Below are 16,843 nucleotides of genomic sequence, written 5' to 3'. Positions count from 1 at the left end.
TAGAAAGGAAATAATTTTGTGTTTAATTTGTGCCCCCCCACACACACACACACTCACGGTACAAAATAAATTGATAAACATACACTTGTTTGAAAATAAAATGAAAGAAATTAACCTCGCATTGTTATCATATATTCCTTCTTTTTCATCATGCAAGCATTAGTTTTTAAAAATATATATCCACGAACTCCGTATATGTAGCGGATGCCGGCTTGCGTATGCATCCTTAGTGAAGTGTGTATCGCTTATGTCAAATAACAAAATCGCAAATGAGACGAAAGTATCACCCGATTGCTTGAAGGCACCTCCCATTTACGCATGGTAAGTTACTTATTGCAAACTGACCCAGACTGCATTGTATCCTGGTTAACTATAAGTCGGTATCTTGCAAATAAAACAAACAACATGATTTTAAAATACATTCAATGTGAGTGCAAATGATAATCTTTCTGCTAGCATGTGTTACAAAAGTATTATTAAAGCAAGTTATTATTGTGTATAATATTTGCCCTGCAAACATCAATTATGATTACATATGGCAAACAAATAAAAGCCCGGGTGATAAACACAATTGACATGGAGCAATAACTTCATTGTTTAAACTTACTGACAGGATATCAAATACATAGGTTATTTTATTACAATGCAAACCAACCCCAGAAAATTGACTTTGGTATCTTTTTAGTGTGCCGATTTTTTCTTCTGAAGTCGGCCGACAAAACGAAATCAAGTTTGGTTCCTTTGGATTCCTAAAGTGTGCCGATTTCTTTCATCTTTTTTTTTTTTATAAAGTCTGCCGACACAGGGAAGCCAGCACTGATTCTTTTTACCTGTATTAACAGGAATTTTCAAAATAAATTGAAACAATATAACAGTTTTGAAAGTGACACAATCTAGTGCGTCGTACATGCATACCGATATAAGGCTGAACAGTAAATTAGTTTTCATCAGTTTCATCTAAAATATTCCCTATCCATAGTTTATAGTGTTTTATTTTTCGACAACAAGAAGCATGTACTTCGTCTTGTAGGGATAAATGTATGTCATTTCCGGTTGCGTCCTCTATAGGTGGGAAATCGTAACTAAGGGGAAGTAACAGTGTTGTATACTTCTATTTCGAGTAATTAAATTATTATTTCTTCTTTACCCTTGATAATGTTTTTGTTTTTTTTGTGCAAGTATAACTATTTTTAATCATGTAATGCATATCTGATATAAATAGGAAAATGTTGGAGTATGGCCGGTGACCTTTAATGTTAAATGCCTCTGAAATAGGTAAGGTTACACAAATATTACAGTTCAATGCCTCTGAAATAGGTAAGATTACACAAATCTTACAGTTCAATGCTTCTGAAATAGCTAAAATTACACAAATCTTACAGTTCAATGCCTTTGAAATAGGTAAGATTACACAAATATTACAGTTCAATGCCTCTGAAATAACTAAAATTACACAAATCTTACAGTTCAATGCCTCTGATATAGGTAAGATTACATAAATCTTACAGTTCAATGCCTTTGAAATAGGAAAGATTACAAAAATCTTACAGATCAATTCCTCTGAAATAGCTAAAGTTACAAAAATCTTACAGTTCAATGCCTCTGATATAGGCAAGATTATACAAATCTTACAGTTCAATGCCTCAGATATAGGTAAGATTACAAAATCTTACAGTTCAATGCTTCAGATATAGGTAAGATTACACAAATCTTACAGTTCAATGTCTCTGAAATAGTTAATATTTACTATGAGAAAGTGAAACAATCAAAGAATTAACATCACTGGTTGAAGAGTTCAGAGATTATTTGCCACAAAACACATACAATTTCCAAGATGATTAAAACTAGATCTGAAAGACAGCCTCTAGAGTGATAACAATTACTGATGGACATACCTTAAGCTTATAAGGATGAAAGGTCAAAAGCTGAAAACCTCCATTACTGTACATGCAACAGTTGTTGGAGAAATGGTGCTTCATGTAAAAACTTAATCCTAGGACTATGGTCCACAACAGTGTGATCAGAAATTGATGCCTGTGTCTTGCCTATGCTTAAAATGTGAAACCCTATCCAAAAACAAGCGAATTCTATGAGCTTTGGTCCCCTGCATACCATGGGGAAGTCATCATCCCTTAATCTCAAAAGGCTATACAATTATAGAGTGGAAGGAAAATAACAGGAGAAATCTAAAATACTGAGCTGCAACTTTGACCATGAAGATAGCACCTCTAATGTGGTTGTGACATACCTTCTACTGATAATGTATAACTGGTGTCCGCAACCTATAGCACATGTGTCAATGGTGGCACACCAGACTGTTTGAAAGGCACACGGTACCAGTTGTAATACTGTATTGTATTTACTAAAAACAATAAATAAATTAAAGTGACAAATTTGACCTGGCATGCAGCACTCTACAAGCTAGTGGAACTGGCAATGCAATACTAAAAGGCTGCAGATGTTTAATGTATACAAAGTTTCATCCCTTAACCTCAAATGGCTTTAAAGTTATCAAGCTGGATCTGGAGAACTGAGAATGCCAATCCATGACATGGATGCTGAAAATTGGTCTCTCAATGTGGTCCATGACACACCTTCTAGTGATGATGGAGAACTGAGAATGCCAATCCATCACATGGATGCTTAAAATTGGTCTCTCAATGTGGTCCTTGACACACCTTCTAGTGATGATGTAGAACTGAGAATGCCAATCCATCACATGGATGCTTAAAATTGGTCTCTCAATGTGGTCCTTGACACACCTTCTAGTGATGATGTAGAACTGAGAATGCCAATCCATCACATGGATGCTTAAAATTGGTCTCTCAATGTGGTCCTTGACACACCTTCTAGTGATGATGGAGAACTGAGAATGCCAATCCATCACATGGATGCTTAAAATTGGTCTCTCAATGTGGTCCTTGACACACCTTCTAGTGATGATGGAGAACTGAGAATGCCAATCCATGACATGGATGCTGAAAATTGGTCTCTCAGTATGGTCCATGACACATCTTCTAGTGATGATGTAGAATTGAGAATGCCAATCCATCACATGGATGCTGAAAACTGGTCTCTTAGTGTGGTCTATGACACACCTTCTAGTGATGATGTAAGTTTCAATCTCAAAAGGCTCTATACAGTAGAAGGGATGACAGAGGACTGAAAATAAAGCTTTTAAACTTATAAACAAACTGTGACGGATGGATGGATTCAAATATGGACACTATGTTCGGGGGGTGGGGCAAAAAGTCACCAACTGTTGTAATTTTTTATATAACTTTTTACTTTTACTACAACCATCCAATCCTAGTAACTAAAAAGTTGAAGACATATAATATGAAGTGCAACCTGTGGAACAGAAATATTTTTTCCAATACAGGGCAGTTGGATGAATAAGACTACAAAAGATCAAATATAGCTGGAAAATGACATTGAGAAAATGCCTGGATATAAGACATGGCTGTTGAGTGTGTGTGCAATTGGGATTTTTAACGTAGCTTTAACAATTTTTCAGTCATATCGCAACGATGTCAGCAGTGTGGCAGTTTATAGTGATGTCTAGCACTGGGGCATCATGCCACAGACATGTAGCATGATGTCCCACCCAGTCACATTATCGTGACACAAGGCAGACCAGTCCTAAAACTAACCTTATAATGCTGAGTGCCAAGCAAGGCAGTTGTTAGTACCATTTTTTAAGTCTTTGGTATGACTCGGCTGGGTATCGAACCCACGACCTCTCGCATCCAAGGTGGATGCTCTAACCACTAGGCCACCGGAGCAGTCAAACATGACTTCATGAAAGATGGCTTTGATAACTAGGTTGGACAGGACAATTCAATTTTGTAAATATTAATTTCATTACCAGCAAAAACTCTCTCCTTTCCTATAGTATATGCACCACACACAATCAGAGTTTTAGGATTTTCTCTGCGAGCATTTACCACAAGGTTTACAGCAAAATCTATCACTTCTTGCTGGGCCGGAAATGTATAAGCTGGGTCACAATAACTGAAAGAAGAGATGAAATTTACTCAATCAAAGTATATGGAGTACTGATGGCTTAGAATACTAAAGTGATACTAATTTACATATGATCAGATGGAAGAATATTTTCCAAAGACATTGTTTTCCATCATCCGTTTAACTATCATAAACATACTGCTCTAAATAAACAATGAAATAACTTTCTGAACTTTTTCTTTATAAATTACCAGAACTTAAATTAACACTTGAAACATTATTTGATAAATTATTGTGACTTCCTGTTCAAAGCTATTTTTACCATTGTTTCAAGTAATACCATCTGTGTAACAATATCCAAGACATAACTATTATCAGATCTAAACAGTGCCTAAATTTGATTTGCCAAGCCTGTCAAATCTATTTCTGATTACATTGATTGCTATTGATTGTGGCATTCATGGTGGAAGTTCTTTATCAGCTCCAAACTGGAGGTGTTTTGGTTTCACAGGCTGTAAATCTCAATTATTTCCTCTTTTTTTTCTAATCGTTTATAATAATTCTAAGGTCACTGCAAATATTGTCAATGTGTTAACTTCGATTATTGCAGTAATCATCTGATGTTTAATCTATTAAATTTCGGACATTTTAAATTTGCACATGATAATTATGACCAAATTCAACTATGGATATTACGAAAATAATAAAAGCCTGCATAAGCAGGTTAAAATAATCCAATTATTTAAATTCCTTTTACAAACCAAATAAGCAGGAATTTACTTATTTAGAATAAAGAGTGGTATTGTAATTTTATTTCTGTCATTAAAAATAAAATCAAAATGAAGATAATTGAAGCACATTTAAAAATGCTTACTCTCTACTGTTTATTTCCAAGTTAGCGATAAAAACTACAGTTGATCTCAAATGAAAGTTAATATGCATAATCACTCTCAGTGTAGCATATAATAAACACATTTATTACAAGATGCCTTTTTAAAACATTAACAAGCCTGTAGTGTAACAGCTTTCATAAACATGTCATAGCTTTGTGCTACTGCAATAAACGTGCATTGTTTGCACTGCATCAAATGAGAATATAAAGGTTTAAAGGCTTGTTTTATAAATCCACTTGAACCTGACTGCATTTCTCCAAAATTTGTTTTTCAACAAGCAACTGATAAGGGCTGTTCCAGTAAAACAAATACCCCCCCCACAGGGATGGCACTTCAAAAAAATTTCTGTAGGAGGTTGTGTTTCAAACTTTTGATTCTGACAGTGGAAGGTTGGTTAGGAAAATCACTTCAGTTGTGGATTGTGTTAACAAAATGAGAAATCACTGGTGGGGTTGTTAGAAAAAAAAAATAAAATGAATATATATTTAAAATCGCATCTAACCCCCTCCTAGTGGTCTAAAGTGAATAAAACATTGGGTCAGAAAATGATGCCAGTACATGTAATTTGTACTAACTCGTGTACTTTTAAAGCAGTGATACTCGTTCCGCAATTTACGTCAACGTCACAGATATAAAACGTGCTTTGCACAGTATGCAATTTTTATTAAACTTTTAACTTTCAAAGTGCATTTTGCAACATAATTTGTGCGACATCCAAATAGCTGGTGTGTGTCTGTGATTTGGATTTTTAATGTAGCTTTAACAATTTTTCAGTCACATCGCTACGATGTCTGCAGTATGGCAATTTATAGTGATGCCTAGCACTGAGGCATCATGTCATACACATGTAGCATGATGTACCACCCAGACACATTATCCTGACACCTGCCCGACCAGTCCTAACACTAGCCTCTTAATGCTGAGTGCCAACCGAGGCAGGTGTTAGTACCATTTTTGTAAGTCTTTGGTATGACTTGGCTGGGGATCGAACCCACGACCTCCCGAATCCGAGGTGGATGCTCTAACCACTAGGCCAACGGAGCAGTCTCCAGATAGCTGGATACTTCGGTTCGACATAAATGGCTCTTAAACTAAATCTGATTGGTTCATTGGCCCTGGAACAAGCACTTTATGTTAGTTTTAAACTTATTATCATCATGGAAGTTTTACAAATGCGTGTTTAAAATAAGGGCCACACAGGAAACCAAAATGGCTGAATCACAACAGGGTTTATCTTCAGACGACATTTTCAGTTGGCAAATACTGGCTGGTGATAGTTATGATGACAATGAATTATATGTATATCGTTCTGTTGGACATTGGGAAAATGTCACTGGAAATACAGTAAAACCTATCATGAGCGACCTCTGCTATGAGCGACCACCTGTCATTTCCGACCACAATCGTAATGCACGGATCGATTTTACTATATAAATGCTCTGTTATGAACGACCACCTGCTGAACGCAACCAGCGACCACGATTTCTTGGCAAAATATGCATTTTGACACTGCTATGAATGACCGCATCGCCAAAAAATCAAAACAGATTGACACCACTGACCTTAACTTAATCCTTTGTAAACACTAGAGCTCGGGATAAATGTAGTATGCAAACAAAGTGCACATTAAATAACACTATAGTTGAACAACCATATATCGGGATAAACACATCTAACCATCATTTAATCCTTTGTAACAAAGACTGCATAAATAGCAAAGATTGCTCAAATAAAGTATTTAAAAAGAATTTGTCTTGCTACTGTACCAGTTTTGTGAAATTTACAACTCCAGCGTATGGTGTCATTTGTAAACTGCAGTAAACCAGACTAAAGTACATGTCAATAACCGCCATTGTAGTGCCAAAGTCATGTGAATAGCCAGTAAGAGTAACATCAAAGGGAGTAATGATGGATATACGCAGTCAATTTAGAGGTTTGTATTTTTTCTTTATCTTTATGAAAACTCACAAAACGCCGGTAGTCCTTATGTCCCAGTGAGAAATCGTTTGAAAGGACTTCCGTGTAGATTTGAGTACGTCGTTTGTCTTTCCAGTTCCATAATGCCTGGAGGGTGAATGAGCTCATTGTCTTTAATACTAGTAAGTGAGAATCATTTCCGGATCTTTTTAAAATTATTTTTTATTTCTTTTGTTAGTGTTTCACCAAGCCACCATCTGTTTACCTGGGTGCAGATGGTCGGAACATTTGTTTATCAAGCTATAACGCTGTTGATTTAAACTTTGTCTCAGAATAAATGTATTGTTTCTTGATGAGTTAATTATGTCTTTTGGTTTCATTCATTGGTACATAATATATATTTATTCCACATTTCCCCAAAACCTGCTCAAAACCGATAGTCTTTATAACGTCAACACTAATAACAATGGCAGAATCTCCGCTGAAAAAAAGAAAAATTTTAACACTGGAAGAAAGGATTAATGTCATTAAAAGAAACGAAAAAGGCGAGACCACTAGCAAAATAGCAGTCAGCTTAAGCGTCGGTAAAACGCAAGTTCAAAATGTAATCAAAGACAAGAAGTCCATTAGAAACGAATGGCAGAAAGGTGCACAAGCACAAAGGAAATATGCCACGGCACGACGGACAGTTTACGGAAATCTGAATGAGCGAGTATGGAAGTGGTTTTGTGTTGCAAGGAGTAAAAACATACCAGTAAGTGGAAAGTTGATTCAGGAAAAGGCAATAATTGAGATACATGTTCAGAACAAATAACTGAGTAAAACATGTCAACAAAGAAGTATAATGGATTTCTTTAAAAAAAAAACAAGTGAATAAGTGTAAAAAATAAGATATATACATCATATCTAACTGTTCATTTTTTGTACATATTAATGTGATGTCGAAATATAAATTTTATTCTCATTGTTTGATAGATGTATATCTTTATTATATAAAGATATTTTGAGAGGAATGCATACAATATTTAACAAGATTTATGAATAAAGGATATGATACATGTACAGTGAGTATGGGTATTATTTATTTTTCAACAATGCTAACTATTGACCCTGAAAACCAGTCCGTTTTCACACACCTCTTTTGAGAGACCACCTGTCTTGAGACTGCTTTTGGTTGGCAGAAGGGGCGGTCTCTCATAACAGGTTTTACTGTACCAGTGTGTGATTCTGAGCCCAAAATTGATGTTGAGTGCAAATCCAATGTACGTGTTTGGTTATATTTTTTCAAGATACCCATGTCTGAACAAGCAGATTATGGGAATGTTGGACTTAAAACCCTAATACAGCATTACGGAAGAGAAAAAATCTGGAATAAGAGGCAGCAAAGCACTGATTCAAGGAAGTGAATCTCTGGCAGAGTTCATGTTAGTGAAAACTCAGAGGTCTCGGAAATGCTTAATCATGCGAATTTGGATGTCAATTTTTTATTGGGGATGCAGAAAATCACTTAGGTGAGAGTCTTTCGTATGCATGTAATAGGTGGGCAGCAAAATTCAAAGACTTGCCAGTCCTGCTTCAGACACCTGCATAGTGGGAAAATGTGTTGATCAATTAGCTGTGCTAATATTTACAATGAGAGAATTTGGTGGCTGAAAGCCCCCCTCATGTACATGTCACCATTATAAGAGTACATCAAAAGAACATGCTGCAATAACTGGGCAGCCAGATCAAAGGCTTTGACTGGCAGCTGGGTGGGAAAATCTACTGACATTTACAGTGCTTGAATTCAGAGGCAGAAAGACCCAGAGAAGTACATGTGGTCATTTATAAGAGTAAATCAAATAAACAACCTGAGCTTTCATTATTGTGCTCATTTCTGAGTGTAGCTGAATAAGCAGTGCATGTGACCTCAGAATCATGACATGCTGAGACTTAGACTTGAATAAGTATTTTGGGGTTCAACAGCCAACTGATGAAGATTCTAAAGAGATTCAGGAGAGTGCTAAAGTTGCTAGAACTGATAGTTTGGGCCAGTAGCCAAGTGTAAGAAGTGCGTGATGCCTAGCCTGGTGCTTTGAATAAGACCTTCCTTGGATTGACAAATTTCAGGCTCACTCTGATGGACAAACAAGAGCTATGTCAGTGTTATAAAGAATGTAGAAATTAAACTCAATGGCAACCAAAAGTTCTTATAATTTGCATAGTTTTCTGGGAGGGGACTGCAACATTTGCTGGTGGGACTCCTATTATTGCCAAAATGTGAATTCTGGACTCCTAGTTTTAAAATCCAAGCAAGACCTCAGGAAAACTTCTTTTTTTGGAACAGAGATATCAGAGAGAGAATACCCATGGGGCCATACCTGTGAGATGTTGAAAATTGCACAACCATAAAGAACAGTAACTTGTTCAAGCTAGTTATGCATATGCGTTTCAGACAGCAGGCAATGAAAGGAGTTCTCAGCACAGAATAATATTCATACACAGAGGAGGAGGATCATATTAAATTCAGAAACAATTAACAGATTAATGATCATAGGGCACATAAGAGAATCCCCATACAACATAATTATGTGTGTAGATCTCTAGTTGGTAGAACCACCATGGCAACAAAAGAATAATGAACAAACTTTCATATCATGCAGATGTATTACCAAATGAAGTACATGCTCTCTACATGCAAAAATTAAATGACATTAAACACAAAGAGACTGACTGATCTGTGTAAACTCAAAGCAAGATGGATAAAATTTGTCCTGTTTGTGTTCGGTTCTTCCTATTTATATTTTGATCAAGGTGATATTTTCTGCAGACCTTTTGGCAGTTAGTTCCAAACCATCATCTGGTATTTGTATTACAAATTGGATTATTATTATCTAGTACGCAACATTTTGAAGCTGTGTCATTAACTAATGATGACATTGATGACAAAATACTTGATGTCATTCTGATATATGGATTCTTTACTACACTACTAATCTGTGCATCCTGATTCTTTTTACCATCTCCTTTAGTTTTACTGGTGCCAGAACTTTTAATAAAATTGTAGCTTCTATTTTCTTGCAATCTAAATATTTGTAATCATGTATTATTGTCAAAAGGTAAAATGTGCTTAGTTTTGTTGTAAAATCAAATCTAAAACTATTAATTAGCAAGGGACTAAAGTAAAATGTGGGCAGAAATTATTGCCATATTACAGTGTTGTTATACAAGATGTATTTTGCAAAGTTGTATAACCAGCACTTGCATTGTCACCACATATTCCATTTAAATAATATCATTATTTCTGCATATTACTATCAGTATTTTCCCAGTGGTATTAAGTTTCTGATCTGATGTTGCTCGTTTCTTGTGCAATTTTTACACATCAAGAATCCTCACAGTATCATTAAAAAACAATGTAATCTGCACCAAATCGAGTTGTTTGAGAAGAAATTCATTTTTTAACCCAAAAATCACTAAAGCTATGAATTCTGGCATTAAAGTCTCACATTAAATAACATTAGAAGTAGCCATGATAGCAATTTAGGATGCAAATGTGCTAACTGCACCTTTGGTATATTCAAATCTTGAACTGAAGGAGGAACATGGCTCCAAAAAAACCCCCATCAATTTTAGAAGCTGTTCATTGACTATGAATCAAGTATAATATCCGAGTCCAACTGAATTGTTAGAAAATTTATAATTTGCTGTCAAATATGGAGTAAGCCTATGGTCTTTCTGCCATCCCAACCAAGACCCCACCACAACCATGTGACTATGCCCAATGATATCACAGTAATAATCGCTATACAACTAGAGATGACATCTCTTTGAGTATTTTGATCTCGGTCAGGGATCGTCCTGGGCTTCGCCAATGTCGCAAATTGAGATTTTTTTTTCTTATTGGCGACAAAAATATCCCATCTGGTGATTTTTTGGGTGACAGACTTTTTGGTTATTTAATTTGTACATACAATCATAGATTTGGACTGGATAAATTAAAAGGGAGAACGAAAGGAAGCCACAAACTTCACTAAGCAATGCATTGGAATCAATCTGTTACACAAACAATCCTTTGTTCGTATTGACAACCCCATCTTTACAGTGCATTGTTACATCATAATCTGCTTATGCTGACATCTGGGCTGAGTACTGTATGCTGTGATACAGTCAATCATGCTACCGAACTATACCTACAACTGACTGACTTCTGAAGACGCGAATAGAACAGATACAATTAATTGAATGGCTAAATCTTCTGTTGTTTTTTTTTTCTTTTCTTTACATATACCAGTACAATAGTTTTGCTGAACCTTCATAGAAAACTGATAACCTTTGAAATACCAACTACTGTGTATAAATACAAAGCAAATGGAAAAAAATCTCAATCACAATTATGTCTGTCGCCAGTGCAGCATTTTACTCATTGATCTTTTCCTTCTGCCATCAATCCGTGTTACAGCTGCTGAGACTTAAACTACGAAACAAGAAATAGCACAAAAAAACAACAACCAGTTTTGCATAATTAATAATAATTATTTATTTCTCAAAATACAAGAGTGAAAGAATCTCTAAATTGGGTGTGAATTTATGCTTATATATACGTTCCAATACTGCCAGGTGTTGACTCATGTAAGTTTCATTCGTGGGAATGGAGATCCTATTTTGTTTGTCGAGAAAATTTATACAGCATTCGGTGATCATTCTTGGGATTTAGGAAGCAATTCACTACAAGCTTTGTGAAGCTAGCCATGGGGGGGGGCTGCTGATAGACTACTGGTGTCACCTGTCGGCACTGTGGACTGTGAACGTGGATTCAGTAAGATGAACCTCATAAAAAGTGACATCAGAAATAAACTCTGCATCTCATCTCTCGAGAATTTCATGAGAATCAGCATGTACAGATGTGAAAAATTAGACTTTGAAACTGCATTCAACAAGTAGGCAGCCCTAAAATCGCGATGGATCTTCATGTAACACTTTGTAACATTTTGTTAATGCTTGTTGTAATTAAAGAATTAACTAACCCATCTTTTGTAATTTTCATTGCCTGTTACATTAATAGACTAAATTAACACTTGGAAAAATGTACACTACTTGTTCTGGCGACACATTTTGAAAATTGGTGACAAAATATTGAGGTTGGTGATTTTTTTGGCGACAGCTTTTTAAAAGCCAGGACCATCCCTGTCAGTATAGCCTTAACAGAGTGGAACTGTAAGAAAGAGTGACAAATATTTAAGTGTATGGGAGATATTAACAATGGCTATTCCTCCCGCCACCACTCCCTCATTGGTGATCACACATACACAAAACTTAGAGTAAATCCTGAAATCATGGCAGCATCCCTGCAGGGGAGATAACTTGACTATTTTATTTGATTTGGTTATCCCATGGTATTTCTGTTACTTGAACATTATCTTACAGTGTGTCCAGTCAGCATGGTCGAAAAAGGCTTACAACCATTGAGAGTCGTTGAAGGGCTCACTACAGATATGAAAGAATGAGAACCATATTATAAATCAGTGAAAATAAAATAGAGTATATAAGGGTTTGACTGTCCCTGGTTGGTTGATAATGAAAGTAAGATTTTAGTAAAAAGAATCTTTTTAGAGATTGTTCTACCTGTAACTGAAAAAAGTGAGGGACAATGTTTTATTAGCATAATTTCCATCCCTTTACAGACCCGAGTTTGGAAGACTCTTTACTGAAATCAGAACCTGACTCTTTGGTGCAGTATTGAAAGCACACATTTCAAATTTGCGTAGGTCCAGAAAATGGTGCAGCTGTTATGGTTTTCTTTTCACAAAAGCTGTCATCATAGATGTGTCTATACTGATACAAATTTGATCATGAGCACTCAAAATTTTAAGTTATTGAATTTTAATATCATGGTGTTTGCACAGGTTTACAGTGGGAATTGAATTAGTAAAGCGAGTCCTGAATTCTTGAGTTTTGTGCCGAAACATGGAATCCAGGCAGAATACATCCAGAAATGTAGAGGTTTTCAATCTTGGATTTAGTCTCCCATTGCATTTCACATTGATATGCATATTCACAGACAATTAGTACAGTAGTAGGAAAAGTAAGTGAGAAATTCAGATACATATCATAAACAAGACAAACAGTATGTGGGGGGGGACAAGATCATAAGAACAGGCTGGAATGGAGAAGTATAATAAAAACAATATGAGTAGAAGTGTGCCTCTTTTTATGTGTGCAATATTATTTTCTCAGCTTCAGTAAGAAATTACATCAAAGGGAAGACAAAGGATGTACAGTTAACTAAACCAATGTGAATTTACTACTTAAAAGACGTATCAAATCAATTTTAACCTTCTGGTTATATAGGTTCTGGTCTGTTACTGTCCATTCTGGTGATTATGTCCACTGAATCAGTATGGTTGGAAAAATATTTGGCAAATTTATTATGATTATACACCGTACTTCTGCCTGAGAGATGTGAATAATTTTATTTCTTGGTTTGTTGATTCAGGTTGTTGCTCATTTCAAATGCATCTATGAAAAACATTGATGCATTCTCATACTTTGTTACAAATATTTATTACAGATGCATATCTCCAGATATTGGTGAATATAGCTTGAATACATTATAACAGTTCTAGTTGGAACAATGGACATTGTTAGAGAAACTTTCAGTGAGCTATAAAGTAAACTTTTTGGCAGCGTGTGATGCAGGATTGCTTAAGACTTCTCCATCTCATATGCCATGAAAAATCCATTTGTACCAACTGATGATGACTTTTTGGCATCTGTCAGAAAGGCATAATTGACGATATTCAAAGGTCTACAAAAATTACTAGAGTCAAAATTTATAAACTCATACAACTGTGGCAAAAATGATGGACTAGTACCTTTGTTGCTGTTGCCACAGTGGATTAATTGGTTGATTTAGTTTGGTCTGGGGTTTTTTTTGTTGGGGTGGTAACAATATATTAGGTGGAGGAAGAACCCCGAAAGACCACCAACCCAAATTGGTTGATCTGTGACAAAATCTAACTCTGTGAGATGTGAAAGTGATGTAAAAGCAACCACCTTAGTACACTTGGGCACATGGAGCCTCTGTTGATTTGATGTTTATCTCCAACAGCCGAAGTCATTTAGACGTGAGATCTCGGGTTTCGGTAGATCATTATGGCCTTTACACCATTTTCAGATGAAGACTAGATATGGCAGCCAGTTTTACTGCTGAAGAAAATCCAAGTCCTTTTGAGACACCAAACACCACTAATGTAGAACCACTGACCTTCCACAAGTAACTGGCAACATTCTCATTTACACATTGGAGGCAAATAATCACATGACAAGCATCTTGTACCACTCAGCCATGGAAGCCCCTCAGATCTGTATCACAAGACAAGCATCTTATACCACTCTGCCAAGAAAACCTCTCAGGCCATAGGTATAAGTCTCATATGAAAGACTAGAAGTGGGAGATAAACCCTGTGACAACTGGATTGAAAGTGCAGAATGTTACTGTTAGGCCATCAGTGATGATGATGATGATGATGCTGTTGACAATACAATTGACTGCAATGACACTGATTTTACGAGTACTCGGGGAAAAATGATTCCTTGACTTTCATCCATTTTCTAAAATCTAATTAATGATATAAAATGTTTGACTTGCTATATTTCTTTTGTTTTTTTAAAACTTTATATTAGTCCTGCAACAAGTATACAAATAAGACATCGGCTGCTGAAATATATGTTCTTACAAGAAATGATATAGTGTAAAAGTAGGCAGAAATAATGCAACATCATTTCCACAGACAACAGTGGGTTTTTCCTGACAAATCATGTATAAGTTTACCAAAATATTTATTGAAAAAAAATAACAAGGAATCATAGCATCTGACCATACATTTAAAGCAATAAAAGATCGAACTATTATTCTAATCAAAAGCAGCATGCCTGAGAACAAAGAAAAATAGCAAAACATAGTGATCACATTAGTAAACACACAGTTTAGTAAGGATACAAATTCATGATGTCTGTATTAGAATAGAAATCCCTATTATACAAATTGTATTCATGGATGTTAAATTAGTAGGTATTATGGGACTGATCAATGACATATCCATTAAATTAGTAGGCATTAAGGGATCAATGACATCTAAATTAAATTAGTATGTATTAAGGGACTGATCAATGACATATACAAATAATAAGCCACCATGAAAATTTGTGATTTCACAGTATAAGAGACATACATGGCTTACAGGCAAACAAATGGATAAAAGATTGATTATAATGAATAAATACAAATAAAAATATGCAGTAGATTATATGATCAATAAGAATTCAGTAGATTACTTCCAGCCAGCTGTCATTTAAATTGCTACGGTCATCAACCCAGTATTACAACTGCTTCTACTGCCCAATAACCCATAGCCAGAAATTATGTTAAAAAAATATGCTTCTGTAGGGGGACAGAATTTTTCGATTAAAACATATCTGACAGTGGATCATAATTTTTTTTAATTACTTCTGTTGTGGGTTGGTTGAATTTGAAAGTGCCTTCATCCCTAGGGGTATATATTTTACTGGAACAGCCCTAATATTTTCATTCAGAAGTTAATGATCTTTTGAAACACTGGTGGTGAAAGACATATCGAATCTTGACACCTTGCTAATGACACTACTAACAAGTTGACTTTGTTTTTCAGAAATATCTTTTCAGTTTCATAGTGTTTTGTTATGTCACAACAACAACCATTTACATTTACAAACAGAATTTATTTTGAAATACCGAAGCAGGACACTGAACAGTAGCTGGAAGACACTGTCCTGCTTTAGGGTAGGGTAGGCTGGGAGATAAAGATAGAGGGGAGGATATATCTTAAAACAAATACATTTGTTCTGGTTTATAAATTAAAAAATACAATTAAGTTTAGATTTAATCAAGCCATAAGACTATATTATAAATGGGAAAATAAAAAAATAATTATATTTAGTTTTTCATATATAGCTAGAAACCACTTTATGTGAAAATATGAGAACTTAACAAAAACGTGTTTCTCAATCCAAATTAGTTTTTCACAGACTAATAATTTTTTTAATTTCATTAAGCTGTGTGGTTTGGTGATAGTTTCTTTCAACAGTTAATGCGCATTTTGAGATATCAAAGCATAAAGCTGTATAAGAACCTTTTTATATATATTTTTATATTTTTTCTATTTGAAAATGCCATGTTACTTTAGTAGAATAATCTTTGGAAAGAATTATGACATACTTGTCATAGTTCCAGTGCTCCTAATCACACAGCATAAATAGTACAGCAATCATTTTGAATCACTTTCTGAGTTTTATTTTATTACTGCTTTCAAAAACTTCTGTAGTGTGGGTCTTGGAAATAAAATGGAAACTGACAAATTAATAACCAGTATACAAAACACTTTTATGAAATATTTAGTGTGTGTGTGTGTGTATTGGATTTTTAGCATTGCTTTAACAGCATTTCAGTCATATCACTATGATGTCTGCAGTGTGGCAGTTTATAGTGATGTCTAGCACTGGGGCATCATGCCGCAGACATGTAGCATGATGTCCCACCAGTCACATAATTCTCACACCAGGCTGACCAGTACTAACGCTAACCTCTTAATGCTGAGTGCCTAGTGAGGTATATGTTAGTACCATTTTTTAAGTGTTTGGTATGACTCAACTGTGGGTTCAAACCTACAACCTCCCATATCCAAGACAGACTCTCAAACCACTAGGCCACCCAAGTGGTCTAGTGATTTTTGTGTTATTAAGAAACAATACTGCAGTTGCCACTTGATGCAAAAAGGTACGAAGATTTCCACATACGTAAATCTGAAAAGGTACATGTATATGCAATCAATCAACAGGTATGTACAATGTGGCTGGTTAGCTTTTCCTGATGTGTGCTCTGTCATGGACAGGGGTGGGAAGACATCTAAGAAATTTAAAACCTTGTTTCTTTTTCTACATAATGCGTGTTCATCTTTATGTATCACAAGCTAGGCCCCTGATAAATACCACAAGAAATGTTACCAATGTATAGTTTGCACAGGAAAAGTGTGAAATTCACACCTGTCTTG

The 16,843-nt window shown here is 35.4% G+C and overlaps 1 protein-coding gene across 1 annotated transcript in view; it reads right to left on the bottom strand.

The window, feature by feature from the left end:
* Positions 1–16,843, bottom strand: part of LOC149795209 (uncharacterized) — a 72,080-nt gene that overhangs the window by 29,807 nt on the left and 25,430 nt on the right. The window contains exon 7 of the mRNA XM_089964950.1: positions 3,869–4,014. Coding sequence (XP_089821076.1) covers positions 3,869–4,014 — 146 coding nt within the window. The remainder of the gene's footprint in view (positions 1–3,868; positions 4,015–16,843) is intronic.

The sequence above is a fragment of the Sinohyriopsis cumingii genome, chromosome 7 (assembly GCF_028554795.1).
Source record: "Sinohyriopsis cumingii isolate HCF-2022 chromosome 7, ASM2855479v2, whole genome shotgun sequence".
Taxonomy (NCBI): domain Eukaryota; kingdom Metazoa; phylum Mollusca; class Bivalvia; order Unionida; family Unionidae; genus Sinohyriopsis; species Sinohyriopsis cumingii.
Note: the sequence above shows the minus strand (reverse complement) of the source record. Positions and strands in the feature narration are given on the sequence as shown.